The sequence below is a fragment of the Bubalus bubalis genome, chromosome 6 (genome assembly GCF_019923935.1).
Source record: "Bubalus bubalis isolate 160015118507 breed Murrah chromosome 6, NDDB_SH_1, whole genome shotgun sequence".
In the NCBI taxonomy this organism is placed as follows: domain Eukaryota; kingdom Metazoa; phylum Chordata; class Mammalia; order Artiodactyla; family Bovidae; genus Bubalus; species Bubalus bubalis.
Genome location: NC_059162.1, coordinates 97,299,968 through 97,326,104, shown reverse-complemented (window position 1 = coordinate 97,326,104; position 26,137 = coordinate 97,299,968). Strand labels below are relative to the sequence as shown.

General features: G+C 44.2%; 1 protein-coding gene across 1 annotated transcript in view; it reads right to left on the bottom strand.

The window, feature by feature from the left end:
• AGBL4 (AGBL carboxypeptidase 4) overlaps positions 1-26,137 on the bottom strand; it is a 1,467,749-nt gene that overhangs the window by 79,392 nt on the left and 1,362,220 nt on the right. The window contains exon 9 of the mRNA XM_044945032.2: positions 24,973-25,084. Within this exon, the coding sequence (XP_044800967.1) occupies positions 24,973-25,084 (112 nt within the window). The remainder of the gene's footprint in view (positions 1-24,972; positions 25,085-26,137) is intronic.

Below are 26,137 nucleotides of genomic sequence, written 5' to 3'. Positions count from 1 at the left end.
ATAAATGTTTCTATTTTAAAAGGCACTGAATTCAATATTTCTTAAGTTTAACAGAACTTAAAAGAACCACATTTTTAAAAACAAAGTTCTCTCTCAAGAGACATATTTTTCCTAAAAGATAGTTCTAAGGTGAAAAAACCAAAGAGTTCATGAGAAACATTAAGAGATTGAAGCCATTCTGTGTTTTTCAAACTATGGGACTGAATTTTAGAAACAAACAAACAAACAAACAAACAAAAAAACAGATGAGAAAACAGAGAGGTTAAGTAACTTACCTAAGATCACACAGCTAGTCTGAGATACAACTGGAACTTGAACTCAGATATATCTGATTCTTTCCATCATATTAATTTGCTCCCCTAAGCCAACTTCCTCATTTTAAAGATCAGAAACAGGGACCCAAAAAGGACAAGTGACTTCCCTGAAGTCATATTTTGTTTCAGCAACAAGGCAATTTGGTGGATCAGATAATTTCTCCTAACTATTCTTTCTTCCTTTCAGTGAAGGATCTCCTACTGTCATTTTGCTTGCCCAAGAATCCAAGAGGAGTATATGTATTTCCCCTCATCACTGACTTTGACCTTGGCGTTGGCCTTGGCACATGCTTGGCCAATGGAAGGTAAGCAGTCATGGTATTTGCCGCTTCTGTGTGGCAGCTTTGAATAGCATGGCACTGGGAATTCCCTGGTGGCCCGGTAGTTAGAACTTGGCACTTTCACTGTCAAGCATGTTTAATCCCTGGTCTGGGAGCTAAGATCCTGCAAGCCATGTGGTGTAGCTGACAAAAAGGAAAAATGGGATGGCATTCCTGCCCCCTGGCATGAAAAGAGCAGATCTCAGACAGAGCTGAAGGTTCAGCTTGGACCTAGATAATAAGATACGTGTGCAGAGCTGCAGGTGACTCGCTCACAGCCCTCACAGAACATGCTGCTGCTGCTAAGTCGCTTCAGTCGTGTCTGACTCTGTGCAACCCCAGGTGCGGCAGCCCACCAGGCTCCCCTGTCCCTGGGATTCTCCAGAAAAGAACACTGGAGGGGGTTGCCATAACATGAGCATGAAATAAATATTTGCTGTTATCAGCTACCGAGCTATTAGGGTCATTTGTTACCATAGCAAATGCCAAATAACACAGCACATTTTCTTGCAGAAATGTGTTGTTTTTCTCATGCTCAAAGTTGCCTTTAGTTATACAATAATTATGAATTCAGGCCATGAGGATAATCGGTTGTGTGCATTTTAAGTACTAAATACATAAGAAATAATTAGACAAAGAGTTGAAAAGTACAAGGTACAGGAGGAAATGCCAGGTATCAGAGGTCTGGCTTTCCAAGGTCACCTTCTGATGAAAAGAAAATTGTGGGGAAAGCCCACTCTGTAGGCAGAGACCACAGTGAATCAGAGAGTTGTAGTTTCTTTCTTTTAATTCTGCCACATGAAGGACTGTGGGTGTTAACTAAATCACACCTTTACCCAGAAGCGTGGAAGATGCTAAGGAAAAAGGTGTAATAAATGCCAAATGAATCCATGCCACTAAATCACGGTGTGACCTTGAGGAAGTCATTTTCCTTCTGGAATCAATTTTCTCATTTGTAAAATGAAGAGGCTGAACAAGAACCTCTCATTTTCCTTCTGGCTCCAACATTCTATGATTTGATTGCCTCTAACTCATTAGTCTCAACTTGCTTGAATGGGACCCAGTGGTATTGAAGATAATCATAGGAATCCATCAAAACATAGCCCAGAGAAGGTAATCTTGAGACTTGAAATAATGTAGGGAAAGGGCTCTGCACACTGTTCAGAGTCTATTGTGTACTTTTCTGTCGAAAAGAGGTGAGAAAATAAGCTCCTTGTTCCCCAGTTTACATCGCCCTGGCAGCCTTCCTCTACTTCTGACATCCAGCAAATCTTTCAGGCCATTCTACCTCACCCTCTCTACCCAATGAAACTGTTTTCTCCTCTCATCAGAAATAAAAGGAGCTCTAAACCAAAAAAGTACATCATGATACCCATAAAGATGTACAAATAGCATGTTTGGGAAAGCAGAGGAGTGAAAGAAAGAACCCAGACTTCAGAGTTCAATAGGTTTGTATAAAATTGGGGTGATACTTGCCTAGCACAGCTGTTCTCAGAGATAAGTGATACCAAAGTTTTGTGATGATGACAGAAGCCTTCCTGGAAGTGGTGGCATGAAGACAAACCTGACTGCTATGTGGATGTTTGAAGGCTGGCCAATGAGGGAGGAGGAATAATAGTCCAATTAGATGGCCGTATGTGGGGGTGAGGGTGCAGGGATGGATATGAATGTAAGAAGAGCAGCATTGTCAATGTCGGTGAGACACATGTCTTTTGGGGAGAAGAGGAGCAGGCATTTAGGTCAAGAGTAAAAGTTTCATGCAAGGGAGTATAGAGAAATGAGCTTAAAGCTTTAAATACCAAGCTGGAGTGTCTTCAGCCAGTAGGTAATGGGGGTCCCTGAAGGGCTTTTGGAAATCAGCTTTAGGAAGTTGTGAGTGTGCTGATGCACCTTGGGAAAGAAGCTGCAGCCCTCCCCCACCACACACTAAAATGTGGGGAGGGAAAAGAGGCAGTCGCCCTCCCATAGGAGAACTGCTGCTGTGTTCATCTGAGATAGAAATCTGAGCTACAGGGAAAACATCAGACAGCACCTTAAATTAAAACAGATGTGATTACAGTGAAAAAAATTTCTTTGAGACTTTAAAAGTTCAATTTTCTTCCTTTTAATCTCTTAAGAGAATCACAGGTTTTCAACCCAAGATAGAGAAAATCCCAGGTAATAAAATGAACCCAGAACTCTATTTGCCGACCAGATCTGAGTAAGATTGCTTTTATTGCTCGCTTTCAACAGTCTTAAACCGACATCTTCAGTGGATCCACCCTGTACCCCAAAGTTTGCTCCTACCACAGACTGAGCCCTTGCTACTCAAAATGGGATTCTTGAATTAGCAACATCAGTATAACCTGGGAACTTGTTATAAATGTAGATTCTCAGATCACACTTCAGACCTACTGATCAGAACCTGAACTTTAATGAATACTCAGGTAGTTTCTGCACATTACGGTTTGAGAAACACTAGGTTATAGCATGCTCTCAGACCCCAGGAGTTGCCTACAACCAGGGGAGGTCAGAGCTGGTCCAGCCTCTTCATTGAACGGATGGGGAACTGAGATCCAGAGAGAGGAAAGAATTGGCTTTTCCAGGGTCACGCAACTAGTGAGCATAATTGGTGTAGTGAAGTTAACAATGGCATACCATGTGGTCTAATAAAAATATTATAATTCTCTACCTAATAATCTTGCCTGGAAAATCCCATGGACAGAGGAGCCTGGTAGGCTGCAGTCCATGGGGTCGCTGCCAGTCAGACAGGACTGAGTGACTTCACTTTCACTTTTCACTTTCATGCATTGGAGAAGGAAATGGCAACCCACTCCACTCTTCTTGCCTGGAGAATCCCAGGGACAGGGGAGCCTGGTGGGCTGCCGTCTCTGGGGTTGCACAGAGTCGGACACGACTGAAGCGACTTAGCAGCAGCAATAAACATTTCTCCAAAGAAGATATACAGATGGCTAATAGGTGTGAAAAGATGTTCATTGCTGGTAATGACTAGAAAAATGCAAATCATAACTATAGTAAGGTATCACCTCACACTGGTCAGAATGACCATTGTTAAAAAGTCTACAACAATAAATGCTGGAGAGGGTGTGGAAAAAAAGGGAACTCTCTTACACTGTGGGTGGGAGATAAGTTGGTACAACCACTATGGAGAAGAATATGAAGGTTCATCAAGAAACTAAAAATAGAGTGGAATTCTGATCCAGCAATCTCACTCTTGGACATATATCCAAAGAAAACTATAATTTAAAAAGATACATGAACACCTATGCTTATAACAGCCCTTTTTATAATAACAATGCCATGGAAAAAACCTAAATGCCCATCAATGGATGAATGAATAAAGAAGATGTGGTGCGTATACACAATGGAGTATTGATCAGCTATAAAAAAAGAATGAACTAATGCCATTTGCAGCAACATGGATGGACCTAGATGTCATTACACTAAGTAAGTCAGAAAGACAAAGACAAATACCATATGAAATCACTTATATGTGGAATCTAAAATATAAACAAATGGACATATCTACAAAGCAGCAACAGAATGACAGACATAGAAAATAAACTTGTGGTTGCCAAGGGAGGAAGGAAGGATTAGGAGGTTGGGATTAGCAGAATGCAAACTATTATATATAGAATGGATAAACAGCAAGGTCCTACTGTAAGCACAAGGAACTATATTCAACCTAATGGAAAAGAATATGAAGTATATATATAGTAACTGAATCACTGTTGTAGAGCAGAAATTAATACAATATTGTAAATCAACTATACTTCAATAAAATTCAAAAAATTCTCTATAGCTAGCTGGATATGAAGCTGGGACTAGAACCCAACTCAACCCTTCAGAACCCTACCTTCAGTCTTGTCTCCTAATCACAGAGTCAACCCCAGTCCTACTCCAGGGCAGGTTTCCTAATTTAACAGGAGCTCCTTCTGCAGAACAGACAGCTCCTTCCGCTCAGTTTCTTTCCTCCTATGGCAATTAGATACACCTTCAAAGGCTGATTTCCTTCTCTATCTTCCCCACTAGAGTGTGCCTTAGGGCAGGACTGTGCTTTTACCTCTGTATTCCCAGAACACATCACAATAGATGTGCAGGTAGATGGAAGGCGTGAGGGAGGAACGTGAACGTGAATGTGAAGTCGCTCAGGTGTGTCTGACTCTTTGCGACCCCATGGACTCTAGCCTACCAGGCTCCTCTGTCCATGAGATTTTCCAGGCAATAGTACTGGAGTGGATTGCCATTTCCTTCTCCAAGGGATCTTCCCAACCCAGGGAACGAACCTGGGTCTCCCGCATCATAGACAGAGGCTTTACCGTCTGAGCCACGGAAGACATGTGAGGGAGGAAGCGAGGATGAAAGAGAGAAGGGGGGAAAGAGAGAGGAAGCGGGGGAGAGAGAGAAGGACGGAGCTGGGCACATGCTGGGTGTTGGAAGGCAACCATTTTTACAGCATGATGGATTCATTCGAAGAAATCGCTTGACAGTACAGAATTCATCTTTTTATGGCTGTGACAACACTAATACATTTATTTCCCTTCTGAAATTAACTTTCTAATATTGAGAAAGGTCACAAAGAACTGCAACAAAATGAGACATTTTGTCATTTTTAACAAATCATACCAAAGCAGACTGTCAGATTAAAGGGGCCACCATTTGGAGGTCTAAACTCTGGTGCTGATTGCATAATCAGAGCTAATGCTTGTCATTCTGTCCTTTCCCTGCCCACAGATCCCTCACAGTTCCTTTTGGCCCAAATGATAAAACTCCAGTATCCTGAAGTCCTTTAGAATCTGATCACTTTTTTTAAAAAGCCATTCCTTCCCCAAAGGGACACTGTACATCTGTCAGACCCACCTCCTTCCTTCTGTCCTCTTCCTGCATGACTTTGCTCATATGGTGTCTCCTGTATTTACTGCCATCTCCCCCACTGTATGCCCATGGACAGAACCAACTCGTTGGCTGTCCCTTCGTTCCTCAGGATCTGACTTGCTTTGACCTGGAGTCTGCTACTTCTGGTCTCTTACCTTTGACTTGGCCTTGATTGTGGCTTGGACCCTGAGTTCCCTCTGTCTCTCCACACCTTGCTCTGTCCTACCATTAATTCCTCAGAGACATTTGGGAAAGGCTTGGCGAACTGGGAGGAGACACTGACTTGGGGTACTTTGTTACAGGGAAAAAAGAAGGAAAGAAAACAGCGATGACCCTCTGTCTTCCTCCTATCCTGGTCCTCCCTTCTCTTGACTCATCCATCTGTGTGCTTGGCCCTAGGCTGCACAGGAGGACACCTGCAGCCAGAAGAACAAACGCTGAACCTTGACTCTGTTTCTTGGGAAAGTTTCTTGGTAACTTTTCAGGCTTAGTTTTCCCATCTGCAAAACAGAACAATAATCTCTATCTTACAACACTGCAGTGAGGGTCAAATGAATGTGCATGTGTGAAGATGCTCTGAACACTACACATGTGTGTAATCAATTAGTAAAAATAATTATGAGAAGACCCATGTGTTAGTGATACATCCCCAGGGCCTACGTGACGTGCTCTCGTCTTATGGAGGTGATAGGGGCCTGAGGGTGAGTCCCAGCTCTATAGCACTGTCCCACCGTGTGGTCTCAGCCGGGTCAGCTTCCTGCCTTGGGCTTACATGCTCCATGTTCTCTATGAAGTGGTAGTTTGGGGTACCTCTTCAGTATTTCCAGCTTTGAAGTTCTCTGGCCCTGCAAAGTGAACTCTGAGACTCCAGAAGGCCAGAAATAAGTCATAAATTCAAAGTCAAAAGTGGCCAAGTCAGAAGTTAGGGATGGGCAAGTCCTTAGTCTAGGAATAAAGAGGAGACATCAGGAGATGCCAAACTCTTGACTGTACTAGTGTCAACGGACCCCAGTCAAGATTCCAGCTCCTAACGTGCCTGGGCTGTTTGATCTATGATTTCATTCCAAGTGTTCCTTACAGTGGGGGGCGGGGTGGGGGCAGGGCACACAGAGTAATGGAATAAAGTTGGTATATCTATTTACAATGTCAGTTGAACCCAAAGACTATGGTGGTAATTCTGAACATTTGTTATTCAAAGGTATCATCAAACTCAAGGACAAGTCAAATAAAAGGAATCCTTCTTTTCTATGCTGGCTGTTTACATGTCTTTTAGAGATAAAAGGGGAGACTCCTGAGGATTGCAGAGGTCCTGTAAGCTGCTTGACTCCCGGGGAGCCTGCTCGCCTGGCCAGCATGGGAGCAGGCAGCTCTGACTTGCAGCTCTGCTCCCACTGTCCATGTGACCTTGCGGGTTCTAATGCTTTTCATTTGTTCCTTCTTTTAACTGACATTTTACTGATGTGTTAGGAACTATGCTCTGGGCAAGAGAATGCAGAGGAGACAGAGACATAGCTTTATCCCTCAAGGAGTTCACAGTTGGGTAGAGAAAAACAAGCACATAAAGCAATCAGCGTGCTGTGGAGTGATAAACGTGAGTGGTGGGAGAGATTACAGGGGGGTGGGGGTGGGGGTGTCCTTCACGCCGAGCCTTAGTTTCCTCAACTGAAAAATGGGGGTAATGACAACCCAGTTCATAAGGCTGTTTGATGGGTTAGATGAGACAGTGCCTAACACTTAATAGATACTCAGTAAATATCTGTGCCTTCCCTCTTCCTCAGCCCCACCACCTGCCTAGGATCCCTAAGAGTTCTCTCATTTGCCCCGTGTATAGTCATGCAAGAAGGTCCAGTCATATAACAGAAATATATATTAAAGAACATGCATTAGCAGCTGGAGGAGTTTTCAAGGTCACAGCATAGAGCTAAATTCTAACAGGAAAGCAGTTGTTCTCTTGCAACTGGGAGCCTGAGTAAGTTAACTCTTTCAACTGCTGAGTGTGCGCTGGTGGTACCAGGCATTTAAAGAAAAGCTTTGGCCTTGACATGCCCTCTCAGCGTAGCCACTGAAAGGCCATTTCTGACAAGTGAACTTAGCTGCAAACTAGCATACAAACTCCGCTTTCCAGAACCTCTGCTGGTGCAGTGCAGCCTGCCCATGCCACATCTGGGGTCTGCAATCACCCCAGGGGTCTACAGGACCACATTCACTGTACAGTAAGTCCTCTACATACGAAACTTCAAGTTTCAAACTTTCAAAGATGCAAACGTGACCCTGGGTGCCAGCTGTTGTACTGTAAGTACTACTGTGCTTTTCAAGGTACTGTAAGATTAAAAATGTTTTCTTTATTTTTCATGTTAGTTTTTTTGTGTATTATTTGTGTGAAAAGTATTTGAAACCTGTTATAGTGCAGGACGATATAGTTGATTATATTAGCTGGGTACCTAGTCTAATTTTGTTGGACTTACGAACGGATTCGACTTACAAATGGGCTCTTAGAACAGAACTCATTCAGAAGAAGGGGACTTCGCTGTATTTACTTCAGAAACACCCTTGCTGGAGTCAGCCCTTAGGGCTTACAGCGAGTTGCCCCAACACACACATGCACATGTACTGAAACCCTAGGAACAATGGAAATTCACTTCCCCACCAGATATTAAACTGTGAAACCCACTCCGAATGGATCAGAACAGGCAAATACAGGAAGCCGTAAGAGAGAAAGGTTCGGTGCCTGAGACTGAGTTAAATGTCACCCAGCTAAAGGTTATTAGCTCAGCTAAAGAAAGCCTGAGTCACAGATGGAGGGTGGGGAGGGTCAGAGAAGCTGTGATAAAGCCTAGACCTGCTCCCAGTCTATCATTCAGGACCTACTTGCAATGCTCTTGCAATAACCAGAGCTATAGCTATTTTTTTTTTAATGCTACAGTTTAAAGATAGTGATATTGTTCTGAAGATGCCTTTGTATGAAATTAACATTGAAATATCAGTTATCATATGTTACTAGATTTGAGTTTATGGTAAAAATAAATGCTAACATTTATTGAGTGCTTACAATGTACCAGTCTTAGAAAATACCACACTAACTTCTAAGCTGTTAACTGCTAACTTTCTATACAGGGTCTCCTTTAATCCTCATAGCATCTCTGTAAGAAAATGCTACTACCCCATTTCACAGATCAAGCCACAGAGGCTCAGATGGATGAGGTAGCAGATAGAGGCAGAATTGGAAGTTGGAGGTGATTTTTGACTGCAGAGTCCTTGCTCTTCATCCCTAGGAGAGGAAAGGATCTGCCTCCAGTCCTTCTCAGCTGGAATTCCATCACCTCCACTAGCTTTGTTCATAGTAATGCTTCCTAAGACCAGTTGACTTTACACTCCCAGATGTCTGGTTCTAGGTGAGTGACCATGCCATTGTATTTATTCAGTCATTAAGACTTCTTTGTATAGTTTTTCTGTTTATTCTTGCTATCTCTTTTTAATGAAGGTGATGGAATTCCAGCTAAGCTATTTAAAATCCTAAAAGATGATGCTGTGAAAATGCTGCATTCAACATGTCAGCAAATTTGAAAAACTCAACAGTGGTCACAAGACCGGAAAAGGTCAGTTTTTATTCCAATCCCCAAATAAAGGCAGTGCCACAGAATGTTCTAACTACTATACAATTGTGCTCATTTCACATGCTAGCAAGGTAATCCTCAAAATCCTTCAAGCTAGGCTTCAGCAGGATGTGAACTGAGAACTTCCAGATGTACAGCTGGATTTAGAAAAGGTGGTGGAACCAAAGATCAAATTGCCAACATCCATTGGATCATAGAGAAAGCAAGGGAATTCTAGAAAAAGATCTACTTTTCCTTCCTTGACTACACTAAAGCCTTTGACTGTGTGGATCATAACAAACTATGGAAAATTCTTAAAGAGATGGGAAAACAAGACCACCTTACCTGCCTCCTGAGAAACTTGTATGCCTATCAAGAAGCAACAATTAGAACCCAATATGGAACAACAGACTGGTTCCAAATTGGGAAAGGGGTACGTCAGGGTGGTATATGGTCACCCTGCTTACTTAGCTTATGTGCAGAGCACTCATGAAAAACGCCAGGCTGGATGAATCACAAGTTAGAATCAAGATTGCTGAGAGAAAAATCAACAATCTCAGATATGCAGATGACATCACTTTAATGGCACAAAGTGAAGAGGAACTAAAGAGCCTCTTGATGAAGGTTAGAGAGGAGACTGAAAAAGTTGACTTAAAACTCAACTAAGATCATGGCATCCGGTCCATTCACTTCAGGGTAAATATATGGGGGAAAAAGTGGAAACAGTGACAGATTTCATTTTCTTGGGCTCCAAAATCACCGTGGATAGTGACTGCAGCCATGAAATTAAAAGATGTTTGCTCCTTGGAAGGAAAGCTATGACAAACCTAGATGACATATTAAAAAGCAGAGAGATCACTTTGCCGACAAAGGTCTTTATAGTCAAAGCTATGGTTTTCCAGTAGTTATGTATGGATGTCAGAGTTGGACCATAAAGAAGGCTAACCAATGAAGAATTGATGCTTTTGAATTGTGGTGCTGGAGAAGGCTCTTGAGAGTCCCTTGGATTGCAAGGATATCAAATCAGTCAATCCTAAAGGAAATCAGTCCTGAATATTCATTGGAAAGACTGATGTTGAAGCTGAAGCTCTAATACTTTGGCCACCTCATGTGAAGAGCTGATTCATTGGAAAAGACCCCGATCCCGGGAAAGATTGAGGACACGAGGAGAAGGGGGCAACAGGGGATGAGATGGATAGATAGCATGATTAACACAATGGACATGAGTTTGAGCAAACTCCAGGAAATAGTGAAGGACAGGAAAGCCTGGTGTGCTGCAGTCCATGGGGTCACAATGAGTCACACATGACTTAGTGGCTGAAGAACAGCGACTAGTCCTTCAGGCTGACAGGGCAGTGTTTGAAGGCCAAAGATTTAGCAGATCAAGAAACAGCCAAATTAGGAATAAATGGCACAAATCTGAAGTTTGCTCTGGGGAAGGAGAAGTGAGGAGTCTTTGTTATGCTTACAAAGAGGGCACAGAGGAGTTGGCAGATTGCATAGGATGTTGGAGCCTGGATATAGGTATCTCTGCAATAGGCATTTGAGCACAGTAGAGGTACAATGGATGGATGGTTGGATGAAAAGACAGATAGAAAGATGGCTAGTTAGAGAGATGGACACATAGATGATATCAGTTGCTTCTAGGTTCTTTCTATAATGTGGGCTGAGCTGGCTTCATGCGGTGCTTACCCTAGTAACTAGCCCATAATTGAGCAATTGACTCTGACGTGTTTGATTCTGTTTTATAAAATAAAGTCTCTCTTCATTTCTGGGTAACCAGGTCCCCTTCTCCTTCCATAATTTTCCCCCAGTTTTAAAGCCAACATATGTTTATGGAAAATTGTTGGGAAATATTTTTTTTTAAATAGGAGAGAAGAAAACAACCCTAGTGCCCAGAAATACCACTGTTAACATCTAGTTTGCATCCATTCGTTTTGTGTAACTTTAAACCTGGTTGTTATATACATCTTAACATATAATACATATGCAACTTTGTCTTCTGCTTTGTTTCACTTAAAATTATAGCATAAACATTTTCACAATATTATAACATTCATTACATGAATGCATTGTGATTTACTTAATCAGTTTCCCACTGTTAGGCATTTAGATTTTTCTCTGTTTTTCACTATTCATAAATAATGATTCTGTGGAATTTTTTTCTTTGCATAAATCCTTATTTACACTTCAGATTACTTTAGTCTAGGTTTCTAGAACTGCAACTGCTGGCTCAAAGCTACAAACACAACGCGACGATATATTTTAAACCCCAGAAAGTCATAGTAATGTCTCTTATCCCTCTCTTTTAAATGTCATATCTTCCTTGCTCCCTGAAGGAAAGTTCCCGTGTCTTTCAGGATCAAGTCCAAGCTTCCTGGGGTAGTCCACGGGGCTCTTTATGACTAGCCTCTGCATACCACCCAATCTTACTTCCAGCCCCTTCCCCCTGGGCTCCTACCAGTCCCATACACCAAACTCCTTGGAATTCTCTGAATATATTCACCAGTCTGGTACATGTGTCTTCACGCACACTGCTCCCCTCTGCCTGCAATGCATCCCCTGGATTTTGTCTAAACAACTCCTATTCTTTCTTCAAAACTCATCGCAGAGGTCATTTCCCCAGCAAACCTTGCCTGACCTCATGTCCGGTTGGGACGACCTGCTTTTCCCACATGGCAGCCAGTTCCCTTGTCTATCATCACACTTACCACCTTGGCATGCAATCATCGGTTTACTGAGTCTGGAATGCTAGACCAGGCGTTTGCAGACTTTCTATGGCCTTGGAATCAACCTTGGAATCCTTTATTCAAATGCAATTTTTTAATACTTATAACAGTTAAAATCTTTTGAGAATAAATGGGTCTGGCACAGTGCCTAAAGCAAGACACATGAATTACTTCACTTAATCCTCAGAACAACTGCTTACAAATGAGGAAACTTAGAAAGGTTAAAGGACTTACCCAATGTAGCAAAGCCATTGAAATGCTAAAATGAGATTTAAACTCAGACAGGAATCTGAGCTCTTAGCCACAAAATTATACAGCTCTGGTTAAAATGGAGAGGAGCCACATGGGAGGGGGGGGTCCTCAGACCTCTTGAAATTTTTCTAAAAACAGTTTGAAATCCACAGCTCTATTCTGGATAATCAGTTCCTTGAGGGGAGGGACTGTTTCTTATTGGCTTTTGTATTTCAGTATATAGGGCCTGAGCTCAGAAAATGCGTGTTGAATGGATAAATGAATATTTTTTTTCTTTTGAAGGCTATAGGGAAGTTACTCTTTTAAGTATACACTTTTCTAGCTTTGTAGAAAAAGCAAGAAACAGGAGGCTAGAATGGCTTGCTGAGTGGGGGAGCATCAAGGCTCATTGGCCAGGAGGTCAGCTGTGTCCAGGCTGATAAGACTTCTCACAGCCAGACACACCTGGGACCAGTACGAGTCTTGGGAGGCGGGCATTAGTACTTGGGGAGGATGGGGGCGCTTCTTGATGAAAGGTTAAACAGTTCAGTTCTTGCTGGAAGCAGTGATTAGTCTGGTCCCTTTCATCAGAATTCAGCTCTCTCCACCACGGTAAATAATGGACTAATTAGGCATCTGGCTTACTTGATTTCCCATGGCTAAGGCCAATTTCTGAAATGCAATATGCTATTTGATGTATCAGCATGAATTCATCCTTGGCTCGAGAGCCTCCCGACAGTAACCACCAAAAATAACTCTTGGAAAAGTTTCACACATGTTGAACACAAAACAACCTCAAATGTAACCTGTGCTCTGTCATAGGCCAGCTGGGCTGAGTACCTGACGTGGGGCAGGCTGTGTGCGGATCCCAACCTGCTCTGGACCAGGGGCCCCGGAAGGGAGAAGGGGAGGACTTTGGAGGAGGGGTAAGAAATGGGTGGGGTAGGTTGATCAGAAAAGTGCCTGGAAGAGAGGGCCTGAAGGTAAGCTGGAGTGGTCAGGTAAGCGTGAAGAGGTTATTTCCAGTGTCAGGCTGCCCACAGAGACCCCTTTTTAATTTACTAAGGCCGGATAACTGGGTGCCCATGGAATAGGAAGAAAAGAAAAGCATGCTTGGTCTAACCTAGAAACCAGAGTGTGTGGAACAGATACAGGCAGCAGAGAAGGGTGAGGATAATTTTAGAATTTGCAGGTTTGTGATGGACATCCTACGTGGCTAGATTCTAACATTCTGGAATGTCCAAATTTCCATGTTATCTTATCCTGAAGTCTCTTGGAGATGGGCATTGTTAACGCCAATTTACAGATAGGGAAAATAAGGCACAGCGCTTAATTGACTTGACTCAAAGGGAACTTCCCAGAAGCTTTGTGGGGCCTCCTGCAGTTGAAACAGTATGTATCTAGTCAGTTGCTGAGAAGTATTCAGAGTCTTTCAGGATGAAAAGATGTTAGAAAAATTGAAGGAAACAACCAACTTGATGAGAATATCGCTCTGAGGTGACAGCTCCATCTCTCCCCTCTGCTTGTTGCCAGAGCCAAAGCTATAATCTAGAGAGAAAGAAAAACCGTGTCTTTTATCATAAGTGAGAGAAGTCGCCCTTTAGAAAAATAATGATTTCTCTTAAAATTCCTTAAAGTTTCATAAACCACCTCAAACTGGTGTAGAAGAAGCTGTAAAAATTTGATGAACTCAAAGCACCCTGTGTTCGCAGAGCCCCCTGGACGATATCACGTTTACTTTCAGACTTTATTTCCACCCTGAACCTTTCCCCTGGTGGCTATTTGCTGATTTCTCAGGCCAGGATGCTAGGAGTGGGAAACCATTTGAGCAGATCCGTGCGTGTGATCTATGGTCCTGACGGTGTGGTGGTGGTGTTGTTCAGTCTCTAAGTCATGTCTGACTCTTTGCGACTGCATGGAGTGCAACACTCCAGGTTTCCCTGTCCCTCATCATCTCAGAGTTTGCTCAAACTCATGTCCATTGAGTCGGTAACGCCATCCAGCCATCTCATCCTCTGTCGTCCCCTTCTCCTTCTGCCTTCAATCTTTCCCAGCATCAAGGTCTTTTCCAGTGAATCGGCTCTTCTCATCAGGTGGCCCAAGTATTGGAGCTTCAGTTTTAGCATCAGTCCTTGCAATGTATATTCAGGATTGATCTCCTTTAGGATGGACTGGTTGGATCTCCTTGCAGTCCAAGGGACTCTCAAGTGTCTTCTCCAACACCACAGTTTAAAAGCATCAATTCTTTGGCATTCAGCCTTCTTTATGGTCCAACTCTCACATCCATACATGACTAGTGGAAAAACCATAACTTTGACTAGACAGAACTTTGTGCATTGAATCTACTCCTTGTGAAGCCTCTAGCAGCTGGGGGCAGTCTGGATATTTTCACAGGGTATTCCTCTCCGCACCATCCTATGGTGATCATCCTTCTTCACTTTACAAAATGCTTCACAGGCACATAATGCGCATATCTCTCTCCAACTTGTGAGGCAGGCAGGTCAGGGACCATTCTTAAACTAAAGCTTAGGAAACTGATATTTATGGAGCTTTTGCCACGTGCTGGGCACCTTCACAAGTGTTCACTCCAGCCTTTGCTTCCTTGCAGCAGCCAGGACTTCTGTGCTTTGTTATGAAATTCAGCGGTGGAGTGTCCATAACCAGGGAACAACTCCAAGATGACACAGCCTTGGAATTGGAATGGCCCTCCTGTGGAGATCTTCCTTCAATCCCTACAGTGTATAGAGGGAGGGGGAATGAAAGGCCCAGAGAGGGGAAGAAACTGCCTAAGAGTACCAAGCAAATCAATGCTTCAGCCACTCTGGTTGGGGAGTTATGTTCCGAGCAGGGCCTTCTTGCTGCCATGGAGATCAGTCCACATAGTTTGAGCTTCCCCATGCGGAGGAGCTCTGGGATAATAAAGTCAGAGATGTGAGGATAAAACAAAAGCTTGGGAACCCACAGTCCAGAGTTCTGGAGGCTTCAGTGAGGCAGTCTGCAAATTCCCCAGCAATGTAGTTTTCACCCAGAGTGGCATTGCCTCCTCTAAGGGCCTGACAAACATCCTGCCATGGGGATAAAGAAGTATACCACCAAAAATGCCATGGCTGTGCCTCCTGGTCTCCTGGATTACTGCTAAGTGTATGTTGGGGGGACAGGGATGGGACAGGGACAACCTTCTTCCCTGTCCCCTCATTCTTCCCTGGGTGGGTTTTCCCTTCCACTAGCATGGTTCTCCCCCAGGCTGCCAGGTACAAACATGCAGGTACCATCTGGTTTCTAGTAAGAGTCACCATCTCAGGGCCTTCTGGTCTACTGACCAGCAGACCCTCTGCTCATCCTAAGAACAGACCCCATGGGCCATTTTTTTCCTTTTTAGCTGAATGTGAAACTGTCTTGGCTGTGCATTTGTGTCTGTCTCTTATTTACCATGTTTATGTTTTTACATAAAAATGTTTCCCGATTTAGGCTTCCCTGGTGGCTCAGTAGTAAAGAATCCGCCTGCCAATGCAGGAGATGTAGGTTTGATCTCTGGGTCTGGAAGATCCCCTGGAGAAGGGAATGGCAACCCATTCCAGTATTCTTGCCTGGGAAATCCCACGGACAGAGGAACCTGGCAGGTTATAGTCAATAGGGTCGCAGAAGAGTCAGATGTGACTTAGTGGACTAAACAACAGCAACATTTTCTGATTTACGTATGTGAATGTGTGCATTTTCTGCCCATTTCTATGTTATGTGTGTCTGTAGCAGGAATGAGTGCTGGTTCTATGTTCTGTGACCATGTCGCCGACTGCTCTGTTTGCATGTACATGTGTTATAATTTATTTATTTATTTGACAGAAAGAGAGCAGCTTATCTTGAGGACTACAGGAGGCAAGCAAGGAAAAACCCACAGCCCTGTGTTGCTCTATTTGCAAAACTGCTCCATGTTGTTATGGCAGCTAATTTTCCTTAAATGATTTAAGGAAATGGATCTGTCTAAAAGAGCTGCAGCCAAGTTGTTATAGCAACACAGGCCTTTCTCCTCTAGGAAAAGGCAGGGAATCACCCCAGAGCATAGAAACCTTTCCACAAAGCAGCCTTGAGGCCCTGAGGGACTTTGGGGGTCAAGGAAAGGACTGCAGAGGACCTATTTTCTTCCCATGTCCATTCCCGGGTGTCCTTCTTGGCAGCAGCCCTGGTCTCAAGTTCAAGGCACATCATATTTCCCCTGGACCACTGCCATCAGCACCTGCTTCGTCTCCATGCTGCGGCCTTAGTCACTTTCTAATGCATCTGTCATTGCACATAATATTGTCTCTGGTGCCGTGTTCTGTGCTCAGCCCTGGATATAAATAGGGCATGCCCTTGAATAGCATGTCAGGGACATTGGCCTTTATTCCACAAATAATGGGGAGTCACCAGAAAGTTTTAGGCAGGGGAGAGAGACTAGGCCGGATTTACATTTTAGGGTATCTCTGGGGTTTCTAGATTGGGTGACTGAACGGATGGAAGTACTATTCATTGACCTCTCCCCCTCGCTCAAACATTTTTGATGGCTCTTCACTGATGATGCTGATTCTCAAGATTGAGAGAGCTTGTGTGCTGGAATATTACCGACAAGCATCTTGTTCTCCTGTTTAATTTTTTTTTTTTACAGTTATTATATTTAGTTCAACTAAAAATCAGGTTTAAAAGGGCCTAGGTCTTAGATTTTAATGAAAGGGGGAACATTGGGCTACAAGAAGAAGCCCAGTTCCTTAGCCCAGTGTGCAAACTTGCCCATGGACTTCCTCACAGCTGCCCTGTTGTGTGCCCTGCACACCCACCCCTGCAGCTGGGCTCTTCCACCTCCACGCTGTGGCTCAGCTGGCCCTGGAACGCCCTCTCCCCTTCCCTGTCACCTCCCTCATCCCTGACCATAGTGGGTAACGTATTTCCCACTCCCAAAGGCCCAGTCCAAATTCCTTGAAAAAAGCCTTCCTTGCATTGCCCAAACACACACACACACACACACAGGATTAATCTCCCCTCAGCCTCCATCTTCCCAAAGCACTGTATTTTCTCTATTACAGCTCACGTTCCTCACTGCCTTGGATTAACATTGTTCACGAGGGTCTGGCCTTCCTGTTAGATTGTGAGCTCTTCCTGGCCTGACATCCTGCCTCCTTAATCTCTGTATCTCTGCGGTTACCAAGGTCTTGAACATGGAAATCTACTGAGATTGTCCTAAACTCTCAGGTTCTGTCCCTAGGAGTTTAGGACCATCTCAGCAGGTTGTAAGAAAACCAAGGTTTGTGTGCAAGGATCAGAGCCTTGAGTAAAGAAAGGCACTGTTCTGGTGGCAGCAGAATCCAGGCCACTCCGAGGGGGAGGGGAGACTGCAGAGGGGTCTGTGATCCAGGATGAGATGTTTGGATAGCGTCACTGACTCAGTGGACATGAACTTGCACAAACTCCAGGTGATAGTGGAAGACAGGGAAGCCTGGGGTGCTTGCAGTTGGTGGGGTCTCAAAGACTTGGACACAACTGAGTGACTGAACAACTGTGGTCCAGTCACTCCTCTTCATAAGGAGACTCATAAAAACCAAGTCACGGACGCTCTGGGTTCACCTCATCATTTGTTTGGCATTTACATGGAAGGCCTGCTCAGCCCAGGTCCCTGATGGGCACAGGTGACTGAATCAGCTAGCCTCTGCCCTAGGGGACAATCAATCACAACTGGTAAACAAGGGCCACACTGACCACGGGGCGCTGTCCTGGGAGTGGGACACTATATGCTTTGTATCTGACAGTCAGTGCAGTCCTCTGGGTTTAAAGACTCCTTTGTCAAGGTCATCATTCAATATCCAAGTCCTGGAGAGGGGTGGAGGCTGTCGTAAGCACAGGACTAGGAAAGCAGCTTGGAAGCCAACAATGTCATTGACACAAAGACAGAAGGCTCTTGTTGCCAGGTGAGGACACAAAAAGACTCACTCAGGAGACTCACTCCTGCTCCACTTCAACACCAGCACATCTAAAACTTGACCCCATGCTTACTGGTCCTCCTGGGTTCCCATCCTAGGAGTGGCATCCCCTCTACTCCATTGTCCAAGCCAAACTGTAGGCATCATGCAGCTGTCCTTTCTCTCCCATCAGTCTCTAAGTCATTTGTATGTCCCTCTATCATATCTCCAGATTCCTCCTCCTCTCAGCCCTCCAGCAGCAGGCACTAATGGTCTCCAGCCTCTGGCCTGGTACCCTCTGAACCCATCTCCTTCCAGGCACCAGAGGGATCTTTCTGAAATGCAAACCTGATCCTGTCACTTCCTTTAGTGGTTACCCATTCTCATGAGAATATAGTCTGTATTTATTCTAATAAAGCCTTACATTGTAATGCCCTATCACTACCTTTCCCAAGTACCAGCCACGCAAAATGACTGGCAGCCTCCTGAGGAAGCGGCCCCTCTAGGCAGATGCTCAGATGTCTTCTCTGCCTAGAAAGCCCTCCCTGCCCAGAGCATCCCTCACTCAGCAGCTCAGGAATGGCCTCCTGGTTTGGGCTCCTTCTATGGCTCCCACCACCCCTGTGCCTCCCTTCACAAATGCCCCTAGAACATCTGTATAAAGTGCCTGTCTCCACCTGGTTGTGAACTCCTTAAGATCACCAGCTCTGACTATTCCCAGCACCCAACACAAAGTTCCTCCATCACCAGCTCTTTGATGAATTACAGTGCTCACAGATACAGACCCTGCCCATCAGCAAGGGTGTTCCTGATTCTCTGCTTGTTGATTGTGTGAGCAGAGGCCACCAGGAAGGAAGGAGGGAGGCTGTGGGCATTTAGAAACAAGGTCAGAAGCTGTCCTGGCAGTTCAGATTGCTCTGGGATTGAGTGGTTCTGATGACGTCTGTGCCAATGAAGGTCCAGGGTAGAAATGCATTTAAAGCTATCAGGGCAGATGCCTGGGGCACTGCAGTGTTTGCAGCTGGCATGCTAACTCTTGAAGTCAAATGTGAATTTGAATGGGATATAAATAATGTTTGTTGAGGTTCTGCAACACACCAGGTACTGTGTTGGTACTTTAACATGGTTTTTAAGTATGGAGAGTGTGTTTAATTTGTCATCCAAACAGGGACATTTTTGAGAGAAGAAAGGATCACTATTAATAAATATTTCAGAATAGGTATAAACAGAACTGCCCCAGACAAGCTGAAACTTTTAACCATTCTACCTATAGATAACAATGCAATCTCAAAAACAACAGAATGATCTCCGTTCGTTTCCAAGGCAAACCACTCAATATCATGGCAATCCAAGTCTATGCCCCAACCAATAATGCTGAAGAAGCTGAAGTTGAAAGATTCTATGAAGACCTACAAGACCTTCTAGAACTAACACCCCAAAAAGATATCCTTTTCATTATAGAGGACTGGAACGCAAAAGTAGGAAGTCAAGAAATACCTGGAGTAACAGATAAATTTGGCCTTGGAGTACAGAATGAAGCAGTTCAAAGGCTAATAGAGTTTTGCCAAGAGAACACACTGGTCATAGGAAACACCCTCTTCCAACAACACAAGAGAAGACTCTACACATGGACATCACCAGATGGTCAATACTGAAATCAGATTGATGGTATTCTTTGCAGCCAAAGGTGGAGAAGCTCTATACAGTCAGCAAAAACAAGACTGGGAGTTGACTGTGGCTCAGATCATGAACTCCTTATTGCCAAATTCAGACTTTAATTGAAAATAGGGAAAACCACTAGACCATTCAGGTATGACCTAAATCAAATCCCTTATGACTATAGAGTGGAAGTGACAAATAGAGTCAAAGGATTGGATCTGATAGACAGAGTGCCTGAAGAACTACATATGGAGGTTTTTCTGACATTGTACAGGAGGCAGTGATCAAGACCATCCCCAAGAAAAATAAATGCAAAATGATTGTCTGAGGAGGCTTTACATAGCGCCGAGAAAAGAAGTGAAAGGCAAAGGAGAAAAGGAAAGATATACACATTTGAATGCAGAGTTTCAAACAATAACAAGGAGCGATAAGAAAGCCTTCCTCAGTGATCAATGCAAAGAAATAGAGGAAAACAACAGAATGGGAAAGACTAGAGGTCTCTTCAAGAAAATTAGAGATACCAAGGGAAATTTTCATGCAAAGATGGGCACAATAAAGGACACAAATGGTATGGATCTAACAGAAGCAGAAGATATTAAGAAGAGGTGGCAAGAATACACAGAAGAATACAAAAAAAGATCTTCATGACCCAGATAATCACGATGGTATGATCACTCACCTAGAGCCAGACATCCTGAAATGTGAAGTCAAGTGGGCCTTAGAAAGCATCACTATGAACAAAGCTAGTGGAGGTGAGGGAATTCCAGTTGAGTTATTTCAAATCCTAAAAGATGATGCTGTGAAAGTACAGTATGCCAGCAAATTTGGAAAACTCAGCAGTGGCCGCAGGACTAGAAAAGGTCAGTTTCCATTCCAATCCCAAAGAAAGGCAATGCCAAAGAATGCTCAAACTACTGCACAACTGCACTCATTTCACAGGCTAGTAAAGTAATGCTCAAAATTCTCCAAGCCAGGCTTCAACAGTATGTGAACTGTGAACTTCCAGATGTTCAAGCTGGATTTAGAAAGGGCAGAGGAACCAGAGATCAAATTGCCAACATCCATTGGATCTTCAGAAAAACAAGAGAGTTCCAGAAAAACACCTATTTCTGTTTTATTGACTATGCCAAAGACTTTGACTGTGTGGATTACAACAAACTGTGGAAAATTCTTCAAGATATGGGAATATCAGACTACCTGACCTGCCTCCTGACAATTCTGTATGCAGGTCAAGAAGCAACAGTTAGAACTGGATATGGAACAACAGACTGGTTCTAAATAGGAAAAAGAGTCCGTCAAAGCTGTATACTGTCACCCTGCTTATTTAACTTAACTTATATGCAGAGTACATCATGAGAAATGCTGGACTGGATGAAGCACAAGGTGGAATCAAGATTTTTGAGAGAAATATCAATAACCTCAGATATACAGATGACACCACCTTTATGGCAGAAAGTAAAGAAGAACTAAGGAGCCTCTTGATGAAAGTGAAAGAGGAGAGTGAAAAAGTTGGCTTAAATCTCAACATTCAGAAAACTAAGATCATGGCATCTGGTCTCATCACTTCATGGCAAATAGATGGGGAAACAGTGGAAACAGTGACAGACTACATTTTTTTGGCTTCAAAATCACTGCAGATGGTGACTTCAGCCATGAAATTAAAAGACACTTGCTCCTTGGAAGAAAAGCTATGACCAACCTAGACAGCATATTAAAAAGCAGAGATGTTACTTTGCCAACAAAGGTCTGTCTAATCAAAGCTATGGTTTTTCCAGTAGTCATGTATGGATGTGAGAGTTGGACTATAAAGAAAGCTGAGCGCTGAAGAATTGATGCTTTTGAACTGTGGTGTTGGAGAAGACTTTTGAGAGCCCCTTGGACTGCAAGGAGATCAAACCAGTCCATCCTAAAGGAAATCAATCCTGAATATTCATTGGAAGGACTGATGCTGAAGCTGAAACTCCAATACTTTGGCCACCTGATGTGAAGAACTGACCCATTTGGAAAGATCCTGATGCTGGGAAAGAATGAAGGTGGGATCAGAAGGGAACAACAGAGGATGAGATGCTTGGATGGCATCACCAACAAAATCCACATGAGTTTGAGTAAACTCCAGGAGTTGATGGTAGACAGGGAGGCCTGGTGTGCTCTAGTACATGGGAGTCACAGAGTCGGACATGACTGGGCGAATGAACTGACCTGAACTCATAGATAACAGTCTGTAGGTGTTTTTTTTTTTTTTTGGGGGGGGGGTGGGGTGGGGGGTAACTCCTAACAAAATTTATGAGGCTCCTCCAATGGTTCAGTGGGTTAAAGAATCCTCTTGCATGCAGGAGACACAGGAGACTCAGGTTTGATCCCTGGGTTGGGAAGATCCCCTTGAAGGAAGGAGATCCCCTGGAAGAGGAAATGGCAACCCTCTACAGAATTCTTGCTTGAAAAATCCCATGGATAGAGAAACCTAGTGGGCTTCGGGTTGCAAAGAGTCAGATATGACTGAACACATACGCATTTCATGGAGTTCCCTCTTGGTTCCCCGTCAAGGCGGCTGAGGAGAAGGGGATGAAAGAGGATAACATGGTTGGATAGCATCACTGACTCGATGGACATGAATTTGTGCAAACTCTGGGAGATAGTGAAGGACAGGGAAGCCTGGTATGCTGCAGTCCATCAGGTTGCAAAGAGTAGAACACAACTGAGTGACTGAACAACAACAACAATGAAATTTATAAATCTATAATATTTATCAGTATTTACTTGTTTAATAGGGCTTCCCAGGTGGCACTAGTAGTAAAAAACCTGCCTGCCAATGTAAGAGACATTAGAGATGCAGGTTTCATTCCTGTGTTGGGAAGATCCCCTGGAGAAGGAAATGGCAACCCACTCCAGTATTCTTGCCTGGAGAATCCCATGGACAGAGGAGCCTGGGAGGGTATAGTCCATGGGGTTGCAAAGAGTCGGATATGACTGAAATGCCTGAGCATGCATACACTTTTTTAATGTCCATTTCCCCACTAGATTGTAAGGGTTAGTGTTGTGCTCACTATTTCAACTACAATACCTGAGAAACGACTTGATAAATATTTGTGGGAAGAGGAAGGAAAGGCTGAAATAAGATTCTGGGCACAGGGAGAGAGAAGGGAGAAGAGAGAAAGAGACGGAGGGAGCTGGGGTCCTGGCCCAGTTCAGTTTGGGTCCCACGTTAGAGCCCCACCCACATCCTTGCCTGGGGAGAAAAGGAGTGGACTTTCGGGAGAATGCAGCTCCCAGAGCTCGCTCAGACATACTTGGAAGCTGAGCGAGCTGTGGGAGCTGCATTCGATGATCAACCTACTCATGGCACAAAGAATATCCTAATACCCCCCAAATCCCTGATCGTGTTCTGTAACAGGATCAAGGGCCCAGTTGCCTGGGAGCAAATCAGTGACCTCAGATTGATGACGGTCTCTTCTCTTTAACAAACCTGATACCCTCCCTTTGGTTCCACCCCTAGTTCTCTCCTTGGGGATTCACCTAAAACACTGCTTTGTTCCATGGCCCACACTCTGTCATCTCTCCTGTCTCATGTCTTGTCTTTGGTCATATCTCTTTATCTCTTCTGTGAATAGCTGTTTGGAATCTATAAACCATATTACAGTAGGCCTAACAGGATTTACCATGTTCAATCCAGTTCAACTCAACATATAGTTATTGAATACCTATTATTAACTACATCAGAAAAAATGTGGGGGCTGTTCTCTTTAAGAAGGAGATGGCAGAAGAAGGAGGTGTGGGGATTCTATCAGGGAGGTTGCAGTTAACACTGAGCTCTGAGGGGAAGAACTCAGTTGACAACAGACACCTCCTGCAAAATTTAGAAGCAACTTCTCTCTGCCAGGAAAGCTCATCAGGATGGATCAAGAGTTCAGGGTAATAATGGAGTTTGGTGAGCAGAGCTAACAGCTTCTTTTGTAGACAAGGAGGGGTGAGTTGGAAAAAGAAGCAGATATGCTAAAGCTGTGGCTATGTAAGCCCTGATGGCAGGTGGGCTGTAAAAGACCTAAGAAGGCAAAGCTCCCAGAGAAGGATCAAGATGGCTGTTGAGTTAACTACTTTGCACCGAAGCACTTACTTTTTCACGAATCCTTGCTTGTAAAAACAAGATAAATAGACTTGCTTTTATGTACACATTTTTGTCTGGCCAGTAAAGACTGATCTTTAATTTATGATATTCTTATTGGCATCTTCAAAGAAAGCAAGTAAAATGTGGTACACAGGTGTATCACTGAAATACCCCAACTCTGGAAACTTTTTTGTTTTAGCAATCATGTCTGTCATCTGATGGCAGCCAAGGGTCATAAGGCATGGTCATCAACGTTGGAAGAGACTTGCATGTAATCTCACTATAATGTCTCCCAGACAATTGTGTCTCCTTCATGCAGTATTTTTGACAGTGCCATTTAGCTTCAAGTTGAACACTTTAAGTAAGGCCAAGTTCACAGCTCACATACCCATCCATCATTGGGCAACTCTAATGGTTAAAAAGCTCTGTTTCTCTATTGGCCTTACCTCTTGCTTTGGCTCCAAGTGGAAGATGTCTGTCGTCTCTCATAACTCTTCAAAGAGTTCTCTCAGCTATGAAACCCCAGTATCTTCTCCCATTTCTCACAAAGTCTTGCCCCTATGAACAAACTCAGTGAGGACCTCCCCGTTCCCCATCTTCCTGGAATAGCAGGTCCTTTTATCTGGAAATATGTTCATCCCTACACCACACACTGCAAGTGTGGCTACATGACTCCAGTGAGGCTCTCCTGTCCTGACAGATCCTCGCCTCTTGGGCCAGAGTTGCCTTGCCCAGAGGGGGCCATGTCCTCCCAGTCAGGCCAAGCACAATCCACTTGGAACTGGAGCTAGAATATGAGAGGGAGTCACACTCTCTTGTGGAAGAAGTGCTGGATGTGATACTTGGCACATGTTCCCTACAGGTACAGGAGGCCAGGCTGCAATCTTTGCCTATATGAGGCTCTGGGATTCTTCTAAAAAATTCTCTCTTCTTTGTAAATTAGCACAAGTTGTATTTCTTTTGCTTGTAACCCAAGAGCCCTGACAAATGTAAGTGGGTATATTTCCTTCGTCCCATGAGATCTCCACAACTGAAGCTGGTGTTTGTGAGGGGTGAGGAAGGCACTTGTTCAGTTCATAGAAGAGACCAGCAGGCCTAGTCCCTCCCTGACTTTGACCCTGAATTCCTCATTTGCAGCCCCTGGTGGACTGTCCCAGTACCACATCGCCCCTTTCCCAGATCAAGCTGTCAGACCAGCAAAAGCTGAGGAGGTTCAGTTACTCACAGGGTCGTTGTACATCTGAATGATGAGCTGTTTCACCCCATGCAGGGTGGGGTGGGCCCACGGAGAGGGATCCAGCCAGTGGCGGTTCAGGTCAAACCCCATCAGAGAGCACCTAGGCAGTACCCAAAGTCAGAGTCAGTACACAGAGGACAAGCCAAGCTCCTCACTTCTCCAAAATACAGTTAGGAGTGGGAGCAGTCATTATGTCACTTACCTAGTGCAGTTTTTTTTTTGGCCAGAGATAGCACTGAGCATATTTTACATGTATTAATTCATTTCCTTTCAACAGCACTATGTGGGCACTGCTATTATAATTCTCACTTGACAGGAAAAAAAACTGAGTCACGGAGAGGTTCAAACATATTTCTGTGGAGCCGTCTCACTTCCGTGTTCATGCAAGACCATCGACACATGTGCTTCTTCTCTACAGGGCCAGAAAGAAGGCTCAGGCCAAACCACTGGCATCCGCACTGTTCCTCCCTGTCTCACACTCACAGCCAGTCCATTGTGTCTACCTTCAAAATATACTCAGAACCGAGCACTGCTTTATCACCTCCACTACTGCCACTTTGAGCTTGGACCAAGTTCAGTATTGTAATACTCTCTTACCTGGTCTTGTTTCCCCCTTGTACCTCCCACCCTACCTCTCATCCTAGATACCCATTCCCCATTTCCCATACAATAAACAGGGTGATCCTATTAAAGCGTAAGTCTGATTATGGCCCTTCTCTGCTCAAATGGTTCTCTATAGATGCAGAGTGGAAGCCAAAGTCCTTACCGCCAGCTACAAGCAACCATGTGGTCCCCTCTGTTATTGCTATGAGCTCAGCTCCTACACCACCCCCTGCTGCTTTCATGCCAGGTTCTGGACTCCTACTGTTCCTCCAACACACTGGGTACTTCCAGCCCCAGGACTCTTGTACAGCTTGTCCCCTCGGCCTGGAAGCCTCTTCCTCCAGATAGGTACAGGATTCATTCTCACTTAGCACCAATCTTAGCTCACAGGTCACCTGCTCTGTGAGAACTACTCTGCCCACCTTCTCCATGACCTCCCTTGGGCACATTCATTACTTCACTAGGACAAGTGACCGTGACCTCTGACCTCCCCATCTCCCTCTTCCTCCTGCTCTTCCTCCAGACCGACTCAAAGCCCTACTCGTCCTTG